The sequence below is a fragment of the Polyodon spathula genome, chromosome 23, assembly GCF_017654505.1.
Source record: "Polyodon spathula isolate WHYD16114869_AA chromosome 23, ASM1765450v1, whole genome shotgun sequence".
NCBI classification, from domain to species: Eukaryota; Metazoa; Chordata; class Actinopteri; order Acipenseriformes; family Polyodontidae; genus Polyodon; species Polyodon spathula.
In genome coordinates this window covers 2513788-2531784 of record NC_054556.1, presented here as the reverse complement: position 1 = coordinate 2531784, position 17997 = coordinate 2513788, and the positions used below count along the sequence as shown (strand labels likewise).

The window sequence follows — 17997 nt, the reverse complement described above, 5'->3', positions numbered from 1 at the left end:
TGGGGTCTATTTTAATGATCTAGATACTGCCGCACTTTAACTCTGTATTAATCCTGCTAGTGTTTCCATCCAGGGCTGATTTATTGGCCCACTTATTTTTATTACCACATGAAACGAGGACCATGGAAATCAGGTTCAGATATTTTAGAAGCGAGACGATCTTCTTTGAAACAGACCCACGTCTTTAATATCAGACTGCACAGAAGTTCCCAAAGCACACAGTCATGACATAATTCCATTGCTAGCTGAAAACACAACAGCCTCACCTTATCCCAGCTTCCCCCGGCAACTTGACTTAAATTGCCTGCAAGAATTCTACAGGAAGCATTTCCACTCCTTTAATGAAAGAGGGGATTCATGTTCTCTTTATTGTTTCTGGACAGCGCTGCTACCTTGAGGTCTGTGAGCGCAGCTGTTTGTTTAAAGATATTCTTTAAGGTACAATGTCTTCAGGTTAGCCTGTGTTTCCTAGATCTGAAATGGTCTATTTACTCAATAAAACATGTTGATACTTTAGAACACAATCGTCTGGCTTCTCAAAGCTGTTTGCTTCAAATTGTAACAACTTAAGGCAACTCACAAGCCCCTAATGAAATGTCTGAGTTGTTTAGTTTCTGGTTTGTGTACCTTTATTAGGTGTATCTTGACTATCTGAAAAATGCTTGTGAATATCTCAATGTGGTGCAATATGTGCAGGTTTTGAATTAGATCTGGGAGGATAGCAGCCATATACAGTAGAACCTCAAAGTTACAAGCCCCACACTGATGAAGTGGAGCTGTCAACACTCATGAACAAGGCTCCTTGTTAGTGTAAAGCACATGAAGATCTGATCTTTCACACTGGACATTTTATAAAACTACTTTGGTCAGTTATCTCTCCCAGTTAACGGCCGGTTTCTTTATTAACCTCACAGATTGTTTCAGCCAATCGGGTTGTGAGTTTCACAGTCTTTATCTTTAAAATAGATTATACAGAAATTGCTTTCCCCCCTGGGATATCTAACCGAGGCTGCTGTCAGTAATCAAGAAGGGATGACTGTTGTGGGGTATAGTGGTATGATCCCTGAGAACCCTAAAATAATGAGGGAATCAGACATACACAAAACAAACTAAATATTGTACTAACAGTCTAACAGCTGCTTTTACAGACGATCAGAACTAATCGTAGACTATCTTACCTACATTTACATCAAGCAGCTGTGAAAAGAGCTGTAAAACTTTTTTCCAGCATTAATACCCAAGGAAGCAATATTTCCTATCTGATAATGTCCTTCTGGGGGGCTTGTCGGTACAAGCAGGGTATTGCCATGTGGTAATTACTGCTTTCTTGAGGATTCAATGTTACAGGAAACATGTGGGAAACAATTCTGTCTTACATGATATGAAATGACTCAGCTGGCTTCAGGAAGCAAGGTAAAGGAGTCAAGCATCCCAGACCTTTCCAATACTAGCACATCCCCAGAAGAAAAAAAAAACACTTACACAGCAAAAGAAAACCAACAAGCCCTCCGAGGAATAAGCGCTCTTGTGCCCTTGTGCCTTCACCTCCGGGGAAAGAAAAGGATTCAATTCGAAGACAGAGTACCAAACAGGAATAATAAAATAACTATATATATATTTTTTTTTTTTTTTCCGCAAAGGTGTTGGAGTTTCTAGCGGTGGTCAGCGTTTAAGAGAAGTCACCGCCTTCACTGTAAAGCAAAATGCATGAACTCAGTCTAAATTAAGTGACAGGTTAAACATTTGTACAATCAGTTTATCAGTTGACAGTGTTTTTTGGATAGTGCTATATTATTTCTTTATATCAGACAGATGGGCAGAGAGAGTCTGACCCGTCCCTGGTTGATGCCTATGGTATTTATGAGATGCCCTGCCAGAGTCTTTGTTCAGTATCCTGTAGCACTTGGAAGTGTGTTTTCATTTTGCATTTTGCCGTTGTCTTGAGGGTTTCCTGGGTTTAGTAAGTGGTTTGTTTAGAATATCGGTGCCTTTAAGAGCTTAACCTCTGACACAACATTTACACCAGATGCCGTGTGTTACCAGTGTGTGCCATTCACAGAAAATCACAGGCCTGTCCAGAACTCCTTTCCTTAGTAAAGGGTGTAAACTTGACTATAAAACGACATGCTAACAGAAAACAGGGGTAAAGACTGAGGATAGAGGTTCTTCGACATTGTCTGCTGTGTTGTGAGTCTTTAATATAACGGAACTCAGTTCTAGGTGGCTAACCATGACATGCTTTTCCTAGCTAAGGGACATGATTTAAAACTCCACAGGCAGGGCACAGTTAGAAAAAGACTTATCAGTTGTAGAAACTGTATACAGTAGCTTAATGTCATCTAAAGATATTGAGCAAGCACGACCTTGTCAGTAAGTACGTTTTAAAGAAAGTTTGTTGTGGTTTAATGAAAGCACAGCAAAGTGTAATCATAGGTAAGCATGGTAAAGAACAGATATGTATGGGAAAGCATGTGAAAGCATTGTCAAACTGCAAAGCCTCTTTGCATTGTTGTATTTACCATAAGAAATGCATTTATGTAATATTCCGTGAATAGATGACCTCTCCCCCCCAGCTAAAATGCTAATTAAACCTGAACCCTTAGGCTTCAGATCGTAATGTAGGAAACACACATTCCAGATCTACAACACTGTTGGGTTGTTTAAAACGTCTGCACTGTGATCCGAGGGAATTCTTAAGTGTGCTGATAGTGTGTGCAGATAAACCACAGAAGCAGCCATATTGAAGCAGGACTGTGGATCAAGAGCTATAATCATCCTTGAGAGGAAGTGGGTGATGTCATCATACCAAGAAGCAGTGCAAAGAGACTTGCAACGAGCTGCATCAAAGGAGAGGGCACTTCAAAGGGCACGGCTTCTCCTGCCTGCACTGTGTTAATGAACACCAGTCATTATCTCCTAAATGACTCGCAGAGCTCCAAGAAAGTGGCAGTCCAGTAATCGCAGCCGTGTGTGCCTGCGGAGCACAAAGGAACCTTGTCTGTTTGCCTCTTAATAACCTTAAGATATTTCAGATCTGTATCAGCTGCTGGGGGGGGGGGGGTTGTTCCAAAATGTTTTAAAAAACCTTTATTAATATCTGTGGATGTTAATTAGAGAAGTGTCCAGAGAGATATCATGAGTGGATCTTGTTTTAGGGTAGATTTGAATTTACACTTGAGCAATACTACTCTCACAGACAGGCTCATTCCCTGTATGGAAGGTATTATTATGGTTACATGGCACTTTGTTTTCTTCTATTTCTATTCTATTCTGCTGGGGAAAACGAAACAATTTGTGATGCATAGGGATACCGAGCGAGCAGTTAACACAGGTGAAGGCTTGCACCGTTTAGAAAACCATTCTGAGTAACGGAAACGGTCACTGTATTCAGTGTATATTGAGGGAGAGCAAAACGTTGGGCAAAAGTGGAAAAATACATCAAGGTTTGGTCTGGAGGTCAGAAACCTGTAATATGTTATTTCCCCTTTGGTGTGTGATCTCTAACGGACATTGCACACAGATTACTGATACCACAGCTAGTAATCTATTCAAACAGCTAGGTAATAAGAATTTAAGAGTTCAAGTACAGGAAAGGAAGGACAGTTAAGTGATTTGGGGCACAGCCCTAGATACGTATGAGGAGGGCCCAGAAGACTGAAGACAGCAAGACTGGAGGGTTACAGACCCTCATTGTGAACAGTGACAGCATTACCAGACCTCAATTTCCACTGCTGAGGAAATCTGCTAACTCACTGCCTGCAGGAACTGCCAAATAGGAAAGGGAAGTGCTGGACAGGAATACCTTTTGAAATTGATTTCTTTGCTCGCATTGCCAAGGAAGTAAGTTTCTTACAGGCAATAATACCCCACAGGAACCACGCACGCACTCTAGATTTTTTTCCATTGACAATTACATGGGGTCAAGTTTAACCAAAATACATGCAAAGTACTTCCTTTGCATTTTTTTAAACATTCAGAAACTGGTTTCAATCTAGATACCAGTGATCTTGGCCAACTTTGTCACCTTGTATTGAAAACAGTTCAATACAAGCTTGATTAGCCACAGGGTGCGTGTAATAAGCTCAGGTGTGTTTTGTTAAACTCCTAGTGAAACCAGGAATGGATTAAACTGCTACGCAATGGGAGTCTTATTCCCATCCCTGTAAATGGTCTTCATCAGTCCAACTGAAAACAAAATGTAGAAAACTTAAACAGTACTAGATTTGTGAGTAGGACGGTATGCTAATGACTTCTGAACACACTTATTTAAAACTTTGGCCATTACACCTTTAAAAAGATCTGAATACAATGACATGATCCACACCATCCACAGAGGGTTGGAAACAATTAAGAAAAATAATAAGAAAAAAAAATTAAATTCTGCAATTCACTGAGGATTTTATTACTTTTAACAACAAACAAAAAGACACAAAAACATTTTTTAACTTTAAAAAAAAATCCATAAATATTAACAATCAAAACTGATTTTTAAAAAAAAAAAAAACTACTCAATTTTTTATTTTATCCCCAAACAGAAATGCAATAAGTACTAGTGCTGCACACAGGATATCATTTATTATACACGCATTGATGAAAAGCCTACCCTTGCCTGTACTGGGCTGCTGACTCAAAGAGCTACACCACAGCTACATATGTACACAGTACTTAAAGACACAGCATCCCTTTTTTGATTTCATTATTCTGTTGAAGCAGGGAGATTTCAGTTTTGTTTTGTTCCAAGTGCTCAAGGGGGCGGCACACAGCTTTCCAACTTTGGTCTTGGTACACAGAACTTTGTCTTTTTAATGTGTCCTTCACAATACAGGCATCTGCTTGATACTTCACATCTAAACAAACCAAACACACACTAGCTGGAGTGCATCGCGGTTTAGTGTTCTCAATTATACCCTGCACAATTTTTAATGGGCGCTATCAGCACAAGGATAATGCACAGTTCACGGTAATTAGATTAGGGATATTTTTTCTGAGGCACAGCATCATAACACCGACCCCGAGAGACTCAACCTAGATTTCAATGTCGAAAAAGGCAATGGGGTCCATTTAAAATTATTTCTACAGCAGCATTAGGGATTACTCCCACTGTCACTAAATGTATTTAGAAGTTCCAGCAAAAAAATTATATATTTCCCTAAAAAGACCAATGTTAAAATTGACCCACATGACATAACAGGACTGAATTTCACCTGAAAATGGGAGGCAAACACAGCAGATCAGGTCACCAGTCAGACATTGCTGTCTACGAATAAATAAATCTCTTCATTTTCATGACATCTGCACAAGAACAGCAGGGATTTGTGGATTTTTTTTTTTTTTTAAGCAAACATTCTAGAACCTTTTTAAAACACACAAAGCAGGAATGTAAATGGGAGCCATGCACACTGGACTGAATACATATTACAATAAATTTTTCTTGAATTAACTTTTGTTTTTTCTTTAATTAAATGGAGGCAGTACTCGTGTTATTACAAAAAACACACAAGCTTGCTAAATGTTGCCCAGCCATTTCTCTCATTGCTATTTTGAGAATGATTAACTTCAATGATATTGACTGTGCAGTCCAAAACTAAAAGCACACTGGAGCCCTTTCCTTAGGCTATGCTGCCACCTTACGATGCAACATTGTCACAGCACCTCATACATACAGTGATGATCATATTTATATTTCTTACAGACCAATACACTGAAAATGATTACTGATAAAGGAACCTACTGCAGCTGAATAGAGGTGTGACACATATACGCACAGGCATCAACCAGCCTATGTAAAATCATCTTAAGATGTAAAGATCAATTTAACCATATCTCATCAGAAACATGCAATTTACTGTAGAACACAGTATTGTAACTGAGTAGTACATAAAATATTACGCTATTTTTGTTGTAATGATTCAAATATTGCTAACTGCTACGAACACTCATTCCTGACCACTAATTGAGGTATTGCTGTCTAAATGTATAAGACTAGGGTGATGTACAATCCCCCCCCCCAACACACACACTCTACTAGTTTTATTTTAGGGCTCTTGCAGTTGTTGTGATGAGCTATTCGGCCAAGGGGGACCGGCTATCTTTTACTTCACTTCATTTAGAATCTGTAGAAAATGGGGCTGCCAAAACAGTATTTTTCAAGCAGACGGGGTCCATAAAAACATAAGTAACAAAAAAAAGAAAAAAAAACCCACAAGCAAGTAAGTTTATTTTTCCCAATATATCTTCCTTTTGATATTCCGTGGGCAGAGTAAATACAGTCAAACCCATATTAAAGACCATTTTATATAGGGACCACTCACAAGGCCCCAGGAGGGGTGGAGAGTCAGGTTTGACTGTACATGACTTTCACATTAACATCTGTAGGATTCAATCAAAGAGCACAAGTTCATTCAGAAACCCATGACATAAAAAAGAAAGTAAGGCCAGTATGTTTTAAAGAGGGTGGGTTAGGTGGGGGATGGATCTAAACCAACAACACTTTATATGAACCTCCTCCCTGACTGATCTCGCTGGTCAGCGTGTTAAACTTACACCACCCCTTTTTTTCTTTTTACAGCAAGCAGATCGGGGTTTATAGTTTCCATGAGGCACGACACAGCAGCAGCCGCCAAAGAGCTCCCAGCCTACCAAATGGCCCCCAGGACATGCGCACTCCCGAGGCGCCGTGGTTAGAATGGAAGTTCAGGAGGGACTGCATGGGGGGGGGGGGGGGGGGGGGGGCAGAGTCGTAACAGCATCAGCCGTGGTCTTTCCTTCAAACGTCTCGCCGTCACACCTCACAGAGCACAACCGGGAAATCCACGTGGATCCGGGGGTGATCCAGCTTCACCATTCCCTACAGGGGATTTCACGATTAAAAAGTGGAAAAAAACTCAGCGCCATTATCAATTCTTTTACCTGAAAGTCAGATGGTCACATCACGACTGCAAGCTGCTTAATGATCCAGCGGACTGACAGGGAGATAAAGAAATCACATGACATAGTGCCAACGACTACTTCTTCCCTTCTGTTAGGATGTGCTCTGCAATCCAGGCTACAGCCAACCTTTCCTTGCAGTGGACTTGGAAAATGTTTTACTGGGATCAAGATGAAAAGTACTAACCCAGATCTCAACAGGATAGATATACGTTACTGCTTTACCTTTCTGCTGTTCTTATGCCAATACTAGCAATGTGCGAAGTTATTAAAAAGGTGGGTTAAGGTGTTCTCTGCTGTTAGCTGTGTAACGTGATGATTTGTCTGAGCCAGGTGCTCACCTGAGGTATTAGATTCTTCTGAATCTTCTTCAGTTTCGCCCTCTTCCTGCCGTTCTTCGTCACGATTGTCTCCTCGTAGAACTCATGGGCCAGGTCTCCATCCTCATCGTAATACAGGGAGCTGTGGAGACGGGAGAGGCTGCTGGGAATCTGTGGCGACCTTGGACCTAATTAATGGGTCACTAATCAAAAACACATCTAAACAGAAAAGCACACGGCAGCAGAGTGTTGACCCTTGTGGATCAATCACACATGCTTGTCAAAGCTGGCAGACGGACAGCACTGGACACTTGTCTTTGAGGGGGTGGCAACGATGGTTTAGGTAACGTGCACTGCTGCAGGACTAATTTAAATGCAATATTCAATTTTCATTTCATCTGACTTCTAGCGAAACCTAGAATTGATCAAACAGAATTGTTTCTACTCCTGTGTCACTGTATGCTAGAGACATTTTTTGGAGTTTGCTTTAGTGAAAAAGTAGTTGCAACCACATAAAAAATACAAATCAGATTAGCAAAAGCTTAATTTTGTATGCGTACCTCCTTCTAGTAAACACGAAGGGAGTGCACGACCTGCTGGCCCCAAGCCTGGACAGGGTCTGTTCATTGCCACCGCTGGCTGGATCAGAACCGATACCGGAGCCAGCAAAAGACCACAACCCACGGGATTTGGAGCCGCTGCCACCCATCTTCAGCGCCGGGACATTATTTTCTGGCCGGACAGAGCCAGCAGAGAAGGTGCGCTTGAATTCCAAAACAGATGCTGGTCACAAAATGAAATGATTTGTCTGTTCCTAATAAAAAAAAATCAACTGACACAGTCAACCCACACTCGACACAAGCGCTTTCTAATAAATATTACCCACACAACAGCGCTTTACAGCTAACAAGACTCCCGTCTATCGGAAACTAAATCACGTGTTATTATGATGCTGATGCTGATGTGATTTTACATTATATATATATATTTCTGTTAAAGACCACTACTCTGTAGACTCCAGCGAGCGTCCTGTCAGTGATTTAGCCGGTTACACAAACACAGGTAACATCATGCGCTCTTCGCTAAATGCTCTAACCGAACCCGACCGTGCCTTTTTAAGAGTCAGATATGTGACTGTTACCACTCTCGCAGCTAAACTATTATCTTCATGTATGAATGCTAATCTAGCGTTTCGTTTTGCGCGGCCTGTCTCAAAGCAGGTCAATAATCATCATACACCTCAGTCTACTGTTTGGTAATTATGTGCAGACAAGTTCCAGATACACTATAGAGACGTCATTCTCACTACCAGTCCGGGTCTCAGATCCGACGCCTCGGATTTCTATTTTCTACACCTCTCCTTAAAAATAAAAGAGGAGCTCCTTGACAGAGTCTACCCTTTTCTATATAAACACCAAGCGCGGCGAGACGCGGCTGGAACTACCTCACTTCCGTTCCCTGACGGCCTGGGTCACATGGCGAGTTCCTCGTCGTGTCGGAGGAAACGCCCCATTCTCTTCCAAGGACACAGGGACCACGAGTGACCATTTTGTAGGTCACTTACAGTCATGTACCTGTTGTAACGACCTGTCAGGGGACCAGCTAAAAGTGGGTTTAATAAACACATCATTTAACATGGGGAAAAGATACAGGGCTTTTATTAAACCAATGCTGTAGAAAAAAAACTTTACAAACAAATTGGAAAGCCGGGAAAATTATGAAAACAGAACGAAATTATTATTATTGTTATTATTATTATTATTATTATTATTATTATTACACCCTGGGATCCTTCAAGAAGCTTCTTGATTTGATTCTGGGATCAATAAGCTACTAACAACCAAACGAGCAAGATGGCCGTAATGGCCTCCTCTCATGTTCTTATGTAAGTTGCCTCTTAAAAGTGGAGAATTGTATCATTTTGCAGTGGTACGCTAGTTTAAATTTAACCAATTTACTATCAAAGAAGAAGTTGTACAATTTCCTTTTGGAAGGACCTGAAATTATATTATCACCAAAAGTTACCCTGGAAGGAAAATATATAACATGCTATTAATGTAAATGAAACACATTGCAAACAAGAAAGAAAAAAACAAACAACGAAATTGAAGCTAACTAAAGACTTTTTTGGTTTTATTTTAACATGTTTTATTTTTTGTGCAGGGATCGAGTCCTGCTGTCGGCTTCACAGTCCACAATAACAAATAACCACAGCCTCTTGACCACCTGTAGATTACTGCATTTGGGTGTAATTTGATACCTGAGGATTTTACTGATGACACATTTCACAAATCGGTACTCTACAGATGAAGGTAGTGCAAGATTATGAGGACCCTGTATGCTTCTGCACTTTAAAAAGGATAGAGTTTCCAATACAGTCCTGTTCTATTTCACAGTGAAGGGTGTGGTCTCTACCCTGTCTCATTGTCACAGGGATACAGCAGAGTGGGCACTATAGACAGGTGGTCTCAGATACATGGTGAGAATTTTTCAGACTTTGTTGACTGCCCAGCTTTTTTACATTCTCCAAAGGATTCAGCAGCACAGGAACACGATCCCCACCCTCTCCAAACCAGCATGCAGCTTCGTCCCTCTGCGAGTGGCACGCACTGGCTCCCAGCCACAGCGAGTGTGTGGTGAAGGGGCTTGGGATTATACTGATAACACTTTGAAGGGCAGAAATGTATAGGGAGGTTTACATTTCAAACCGGCACAGAGATGCATGCAACATCAACACAGTTCACTGCAGTGGGGTTTTCTCTTAAGTTTTTATTTCTCTTTTCAGGCACAAAGTTGTGTCATGATTTATAGTCACAGGCTTGAATATGAAAAAGAACCAAACAAAAAAAAAACTTTTTTTTTTTTTTAATTGAAGGGGCTGAGAAAAATCAAACTTGAAACTCGAAAAAACGGCAAAGTCATCAGTGAACTTCACATCCATGTTTTGAAGTGATCCTCAAGATTAGAGAGCTTTCACATTGGTCAAAACAACAAAACAGAAAAAGACTGAGGCTCGTTAAAACTGAATACAGGGTGGTCATTGCTGTGTGGGATATAGCATGCTGCAAACATGGGTTACCAGTACACTGCCCTAAATCCTTCAATTGTTATCAAATTACAATTAGAATATGTAACGCAAAGGCATTAAAGAAATACACATCCAAAAAGTACTAGACTGAAGAAATGTGACGTGTTATTTGGGATTTAAAAAAAAAAAAAAACAACATTACAAATATGAAATTTCATGTTTTATATATAAAAAGAGCCTAAAATATAAAAGGGTTTAAAAAAACCGTAAATAATGTAAAATCTCCCATCCCGCCCACCAAGACTTGAGAATTACTATTCCAATAAAAAGCAAAGCGAAAGTGGGCAGAGCACAGGATTCAGTCAAAGTGCTTCTCAACACAGAAGCCTTGTGACCTACACTGTGTACTGTACAGACAGTCCAGCCATTCACTATGAACACTGTGGGTTTGGATACCCGGGTGGCTAGCTTGGCAGTCTCTTACACTTCAACAAGGTTCCACAGTGCTGATGGTGGGGATGGGGTGGAGTGACCCCCAAAGAAATTAAGGGAGTACCCCATCTCCATGTCCCCTGCATGTTATTTCAGAATACACTGGAATCATACAAGAGTCTATTAAGGCAATCAGTCATTGCTGGACACAGCCAGTCTCTCACAATCTCTCTCTTTCACAAGTGCAACTCATTCTCTCTCTCATTCCGGGTCGAAGGCACATCACGGTTCGTTCCATTCGCTCTCTTCACCACCCACACTCAGGCAGTGTCCATCCGCTCTCTCGGTCAGCTGTGATCTTTGGAGAAAAGGCGACTGAGGCCCCCTGGTGGCCTCTTGGCAGCACTGCGGTGCGTCGCATCTCAGCCGGGGGTGTGGCTAGTCAGGGCCTCCTGTATCTTCTTGCGTGTGCGGGTGTAGCGCTCCACCAGCTGCTTCACGTGCTCCTCCTCCTCGCGCTTCAGGATGCGCAGGAAGTTGTGCAGCTCCGGCATACTGAAGGCGTCCCACTGCAGACACACAAACACAGGGTTAAGGAAACAGGGCCCCCTGGTGGACTCTTTGTAACACCGCAACAGCCGGCTGCTCTGTTCGACCTTGCATTTCTTGAGATACGTTTAATTTGATTTTATATACTGGCTGGGTGATGATAGAACATTATTTTTAAGTCAAAGAGCGCTCTTTTCTACTGCTCTGCTATAAATTGCATAGATGTAGCAAGACCCCTTTTTTCCTGATGCCTAACATTCCTCAGAAAGATTCTCTACACATCCTGTCTCCCGAATGCTACGTGGATTAAGATCCTTTTGCTCCCCTGCCCTCACTCACATTCACGTCTCCAGTCTCGTTCTCCTTGAGCACCAGGCTGAGCACCTTCTCGCTGGGGCCAGCACACAGACGCAGTTGGAGGGGCCGCTCCTCGTCAGGCAGCTTCCTCAGGTACACTGCAAACACACAAACAAGAGGGGCCGCATAGGTCAGACCCAGTGTGCAGCACAGCTGTGTCACAACATCACAGCCTTAGAACATGAACTAACACCTGACCAATTCACCTTTACAAATACTAAAAGAAACTTCATCAATTCAACGACAGTTTCCTTATGGGTAACTGCAACTAAACTTTGTGTATTTCAATTTTTAACACATTATCAATAATGAAGTTGAATATAGATTAACATGCGGTGGGTGTATTTGACTCATTTGTATTTTTCTTCCTTTTTCTCAGCTTTGAGTTTGTTTATCTGAGTTGAAAGAAGCTGGAAGAATTGCATGCGCAGATCCATGACACTGGAAACGATGGGATCCCACACAGCAGCTCACCTTGGCCTTCGCGCTCGCTGCGCTCAAACAGGGCGAACTTGCGGGGGTTGTCCACCACGGTGAACTTGTTGAGCAGCGCCTCGATGACCTCGTGTGCCTTCGTCTTGGAGCTGATGTGCAGGTGCTTGGCTGTGTCCTTGGGCAAGTAGAAGGAGGTGTGCCGCTTCACAGCCGTGCCTTTCCGCACCTCCAGGACGGAGGACGCCTTGCGGGGCGGGGGAGGCACGGAGACCGGGCGCACCAGCTTCAGCTGCACCTTGATAAACCCTGTGTAGGAGCCGTCCTTGTTCTGGGGACAAAACAACACACGGCGTTGAGAACCAAGTCAAGCAAGGGATCTTCCGCTGTGCTGTAGAAGCAATGGTTTGATCAAAGCCAGTTCCTTTCTGTGTGCTCACCATGGTCATGAAGAGGTTGCTGTTGATCTGTGCATTGTACTCCCTCACTTTCTGCTCAATCTCGCTCGGAGACAGCTCCTGCTTCTCCCGGTCCTTTTGCTCGTCCTGAAAAAAAAAAAGAGACAATTCAACCTTATCACATCGTTGGCAGAAACAAGGTTTGCTAGCTTATTTCTTTCAGTCCTGGTGCCTCATCTTAGCGCCACATGTTAACATGCTGTCAGAAATGCCTGATTCCCCAGTGTTCTCTGGTATTCCACAAGGGGGCAGGAGAGTACTGTTCTGTTACTTTAATAGAGCTTTCTGATGATTTACCACAAGGTGGGGCACTCTTGAGCCATTGGGCCAAGCAAGCTGATCTGTCTTAAAAGTAATAGCCTGCAAACCGTTACATGTCTGCTGCCGAACTTCAGCAGGCAGAATAGATTTTAAACTGAAGAGGAACGAAACAACGACCTAAAAACAAGCCCAGGAAAGGGGAAGCAGATAAAGCCAGTGCAACAGTGGCCCAGCAGCAATGTTAATATTCCTCCCATAAATCTTGTACAAGGCATCTCCCCAACGAGCTGCTCCCTCCTCTGCCACTGCATCTCTGGGAAGGTTTTTGATTTATTAAGCACAGTCTCCCATTTCTAAGGTGGCCGCCTTTCCATTGCAGTATCTGATAGCTCAATAGTGCTTTACCATGAAAGGTAGCTCTGAATAGTAGCATTAACTTTAATGATGCAGTATAACAAATAAACAGCATGCTTTTTTTATCTTTTATTAAGTATTATTTATTAAGATAAATGCATGATTTTGAGAGAAGACCAATTGTACAAGCCTACTATTTGTTTTTAAAGCTTTGTAAAAAGAAAAAGGAAAACGCCCACAACATGAAATCACTTTTTAAAATGTTGTTCGTGGATGTGAAAGTTTACATACTGCTCCCAAGGCCAGCGCTCTCTGAACACGGTCACGGCTCTGGCTATATTTAGCTGAACACATGCAAGCGGTCTGTTAACCGACAGAGCAGCTTCCTTCCCAGAGAGGGACAGCCTTGCCTCCCCTGGGGCTGAACCCACATCCTAGCAGACGAGGCTTGTGTAAATTAGCATGCTCTGTGTAGAGCACAGCCACTGTCTTCAGAGTAACACTGTGCTACATGTATATATTTAAACAGATTCAAGTTATACTTGAATGCAAAACAAAGTGAGAAACATGCAGAACTGAAGCTCCAGTTTTATATAAAATCAATACAACCAGTTCATTAAAACTAGTATGAAACAACATTTGAATTGCCTTTAAGCTGCAACTGTCATGTTCCTATTTGTAGAAGCATTAGGCTTCCATTCCCTTCAGAATGTTACTGCATGCTTTGCACCCAATCATGAGTCACACAGGGACTGCAGTGGATACACAGAAGATATCCACAGGCACAGAAGTGTGTCTAAATATACAGGGTGTTGTTTTTTTTATTCAAATTTTATAAAATGTCTAATCTTTTTTAAAAAATTTCAGTTTGTATTACATTTTGTATTGGACTCTTTCCCTAGCCAATACAGATAAATTACAGCCAAAGATAATTATAGCCGTCACGAAATCCACAATTGAGTGTAAAACATGATTGATTACCTCATTTACTGCTAAATCAATCAAGCAAGCTGGCAGGACTATTTCATGCTGCAAATCAAATACCCCCTACCCCCCCTCCACAAACAAATGTTCTGTGCAATTCTTTCAAAATAATGACGGTTTTAATTGCATTTGTGGTTTTCGAGTTTTTCACTATCCAATCTCACAGACAGGAGACTTGACAGAACCCATAATGGCAGGGTATCACACAACACTGCCCGCTACACTGCTTCCCCGATACAGAGCCTGCAGTAGATGAGCTGAAGGCAGCACTGAGAGAGCCAGAGTGCCGTAAACCAGGCGGTGCTGTGAACACGACAGAGCCCCGAGTGACATCAAGCAGCCAGCCCCGGGACGGGTCTCCCTTCTGCAGCTGCTGCCCTCATTCAATCCCGATCGCTCTCTGCGTGATTCACAGCCTCCACTGTGGCTGACAGTTACAGCAAGGCTTTGAATCCCGATCGCTCTCTGCGTGATTCAGAGCCTCCACTGTGGCTGACAGTTACAGCAAGGCTTTGAATCCCGATCGCTCTCTGTGTGGTTCACAGCCTCCACTGTGGCTGACAGTTACAGCAAGGCTTTGAATCCCGATCGCTCTCTGTGTGGTTCAGAGCCTCCCCTGTGGCTGACAGTTAAAGCAAGGCTTTGAATCCCGATCGCTCTCTGCGTGATTCACAGCCTCCACTGTGGCTGAGAGTTACAGCAAGGATGTGTTAGCCTGCTTGTGTATCGACAACAGGGATGGATGCTAGATGTTTCTCTTTTACCAGTCTTTAAGGCTATGTAAAGACAGAACCTAAATGATCAATGTTACTGGAGAAAGGTAAGGCACTGAAACGCTCTTTGCGTCTTTAGTTCCGAGCTTTTAGTTTAAACTTTGGGATGACGCGCCTGTGGAAGCCAGGGGAGGGTCTGACTGTCAACCGACCCAGGGATGGGAACACTGTGGGATCTATTGAAATGAAAGTGACGTTAGCAAGCACCGAGTTCCACTCCCTCTGCCTCTCTCTCGCATTACTTACCCACAATGTTCTTGCTCACTTGTTGCATCAGACTTGCTTCCTGTTCTCATCATCAGCTAAGCAAACCCATGACATCACCGTTAACCAATCGGGTCCCTCCTCTGGTGTGTGTGCGCGCTTGTGTTGGAGCGGGGAACGCTTTGCTGTCCCTCCTTTCTCCATGTCTGGCAATGCAATACCAAGACTGTGGTTTCCTACTCTGCATTCCAAAGCCCTGTATTCATACAAAAATAACTGCATTCTTCCTTTGTTCAAAAGGAACGGCTCACAATGAAAGGCTTGTTTTACAACAGTTTCTTTGGCAAGAATCACAGCTGACACCAGCACTCCAGCTCCAGCTCAACAGCAGCATTCGCTGTACTGGAAAGCAATGCTTCCCTTCTGTATCTGCCGAATACATCTTCCTCAAGAATGGTTTAAAATACACTTACAATGCTTCAATTCTTTAAGAATGTTTGTCCCTGGTGGGATGAACTGGTGAGGTAGATTAGGTGGCTATTCGTACCTGATACATGCAACAGCCTGATCTCCTGGGCAGTCACCAGGATTTCAAGTAAGACTCAGCACAGCTCGTAGTTCACCAAGCAGGTCTTGAATGGCCAATACATGTGTTTCATAGTTGGTATAAATACACTGTCTGTCTAATTAAATTTTTTGTCTTAACAAAATAGTCCATCATTAAATGATAATTTGATTTTATTATGCACGATACAAGTAGCCCGTCAGGAACGTCACATACCGTATTGCGACCTGCATATCGCAATACATATCCTATTGCGACATTAGAGTATCATTACAGCCCTACAGCTTGGCTAATGAGAGACAGCACTGCACTCCCAATTCAGAACTGATGCACGAACGCTTTCTGAATCTCACTCCAGGTACAGTATTGTATTGCAGATCATGCTGCGCTAGTGTGGAAGGGTGTGTGAAAGTTCCTTGTACTCCAGCAGGGTTGGGGTCTCAGTTTGAGGGTCCGTACTGACCCTTCCCAGGCCCTGCTCTGAAGTCCCTTTCCCAAGCCTGACCCTGTCCTGGGAACTGTCTGCAGTTCTCACTGTTCTGGGAGAGGTGGCTCAGCCCCTTTCCCTTTCCCTTTCCTCTCTGAAGCCCAGCCTGGACTTGAGGAAATAGAGCTTTCCTGAGGAAACACCGGGAGGAGATGTGTGGAGCAAAGGTTTTGTTTTGATACATCAGCTGTTCCTGATAATCCAGACCAGAACATCCTCGGGTTCCAGGGTGCCCTTCCCTAGCTCTCACCTCTCCCTTGTACCACTCCAGGTCATGCTTGCTGCTAAAGGCATCGTTGCTTTTATAAGTTGAAAATAATGTGTTATTGTATGGGATAGGGACTGCCAAAAATGAACAGGTCAGTCAGCAGGGATAGAAATAAGGCTCCTGTTGAAAAACACTGTCACCCATTCCAGGTTTTACTATGAGCTTGATTAGCCACAGTGTATAAGTAACAAGCTCAGGGTGTGTCTTATTACGCTCCAAGTAAAACCAGGAATGGATCAGAATGTTATGCAATGGGAGTTTCCATCCCTGGTCAGGAAAGCCCCAAGTGTCTGTGCTCTGGTTATTTTAGAAGACTAAATACCAGTCTGTCATATAAAAATGTCAACAGGCAACAACTTTTTAAATAAATATAACTACTGAGAGAAAAAAAGAGCATACAAAATTAACATCTGCTCAATGGAGGCACTTGTTTTGCATCTCAGATCGAGCAAAGAAAAAATCCACTCCCTGCAGAAATAAGCTAAAATGTTGTGGGTGTTGATTCTAGCCATTCAGCTCCTGTCTAGACCAAACGGTAAGTCAACTTTAGCCTTTGAGCATATAACAAAGACTGCGTGTCAAATTCCTAGGGAAGGACAGTATATAGAAAACCTGTTTTAAAGTCGAGTCTAGGCAGCAGGATAGCATCACCCGTGCACTCGCTTGCATGTGGGACAAAAGCAAACCAGGCAGGTATAAAGCAGGCGTGAGTGAGCTGGCAGCAGAGCCAGCATCTCCTGAGTGAATCCGGGACACGACCTCAGAGGCAGTCTGCACAGCAAAGCCAGCCTGCCCAGCTTCCTAAGGAAAGAGGCTGCAGGAAACACACTGACCCAGAAAACAGCAGCAGCCCGCTGCAGGACAATGACAGCCAGCAGGCTGCCAACGTTTCTCAGTTAATGGCAGCGTGGTGTGTGCAAAGGAGCCAAACACGGCATTCTCAGCAAACACTGTGAGCCATTACTGGTGTGTTCTCAGCAGCATCCATACAAATAATGTGAACACGTGTGCAGTTTTCAAGCATTTCCATTTCAGATAGTGGATCAATTTCCATTTAAAACACACAGCAACCACCAGATCTCAGTTTATTGCAGCCAGATTCAAAGCATGTCACAGTGCTGGGACCTTTCAGCTGCACCTGCCAGGCTATGCTGGGTGAACGTAGGAACAATTTCTTTTCCACTAATCACAAATTTTCTTGTGTCATTAACATCTACCATTCTAGTGTGTTGTGTGATCCAGCGTTACAGCTCTCAGGCAGGACTGCAGCTCTAAACAGTCCTGCTATGTATATTTACAGCACTAACTCCACAACCATTCAATCTTCTGGTAAAAAAAAACAAAAAGACAAGCAGTGGAGCCAGAAATGTTTCCCCTTGACAACAACCCTGACACCCTGGTGTCACCATTTCTGTTCAAACCACACACACCTAATGTTCTTTTAAGCCTTTTGTTTTTATTGCTTTACGATTGGTGTTCTCCACTAAGCTTATCTTGGTGTCAGCAGGTTGAAGTGCTTCTTCACTTCAACAAAACAGCTCCTCCTTATCGGATGTAAGCAAGGAAACCTGTAAGGTGCCCAATTTATTAATGGAGAT

At 42.8% G+C, this 17997-nt stretch overlaps 2 protein-coding genes across 6 annotated transcripts in view; both read right to left on the bottom strand.

The window, feature by feature from the left end:
* Positions 1-4478: 4478 nt before the first annotated feature.
* On the bottom strand, positions 4479-8688 carry LOC121298186 (tumor suppressor candidate 2-like). Of its 3 annotated transcripts, none has more exons than XM_041225122.1 (4): positions 8487-8688; positions 7808-8010; positions 7269-7389; positions 4479-6847 (listed from the first exon to the last, which is right to left on the bottom strand). In XM_041225122.1, exons 2-4 carry the CDS (start codon positions 7954-7956, stop codon positions 6782-6784), a joined length of 336 nt encoding a protein of 111 aa, XP_041081056.1. In that variant the 5' UTR covers positions 7957-8010; positions 8487-8688; the 3' UTR covers positions 4479-6781. The 3 variants fall into 3 exon arrangements, with proteins under 3 accessions (XP_041081056.1, XP_041081057.1, XP_041081055.1); XM_041225123.1 differs by having other exon boundaries at positions 8557-8688; XM_041225121.1 differs by having other exon boundaries at positions 7808-8688.
* A 1313-nt stretch (positions 8689-10001) lies between these two features.
* Positions 10002-17997, bottom strand: part of LOC121297988 (ras association domain-containing protein 1-like) — a 24626-nt gene continuing 16630 nt past the window's right edge. For 2 of the 3 annotated variants that reach the window (XM_041224657.1, XM_041224658.1), the window contains 4 exons: positions 12486-12590; positions 12088-12376; positions 11596-11711; positions 10002-11276 (listed from right to left, as the gene is read on the bottom strand). In XM_041224657.1, the coding sequence (XP_041080591.1) occupies positions 11130-11276; positions 11596-11711; positions 12088-12376; positions 12486-12590 (657 nt within the window). In that variant the 3' untranslated portion in view covers positions 10002-11129. Of the gene's footprint in view, positions 11277-11595; positions 11712-12087; positions 12377-12485; positions 12591-15121; positions 16572-17997 lie in introns of those variants that run through there. The other variant, XM_041224659.1, reaches the window with a different exon arrangement.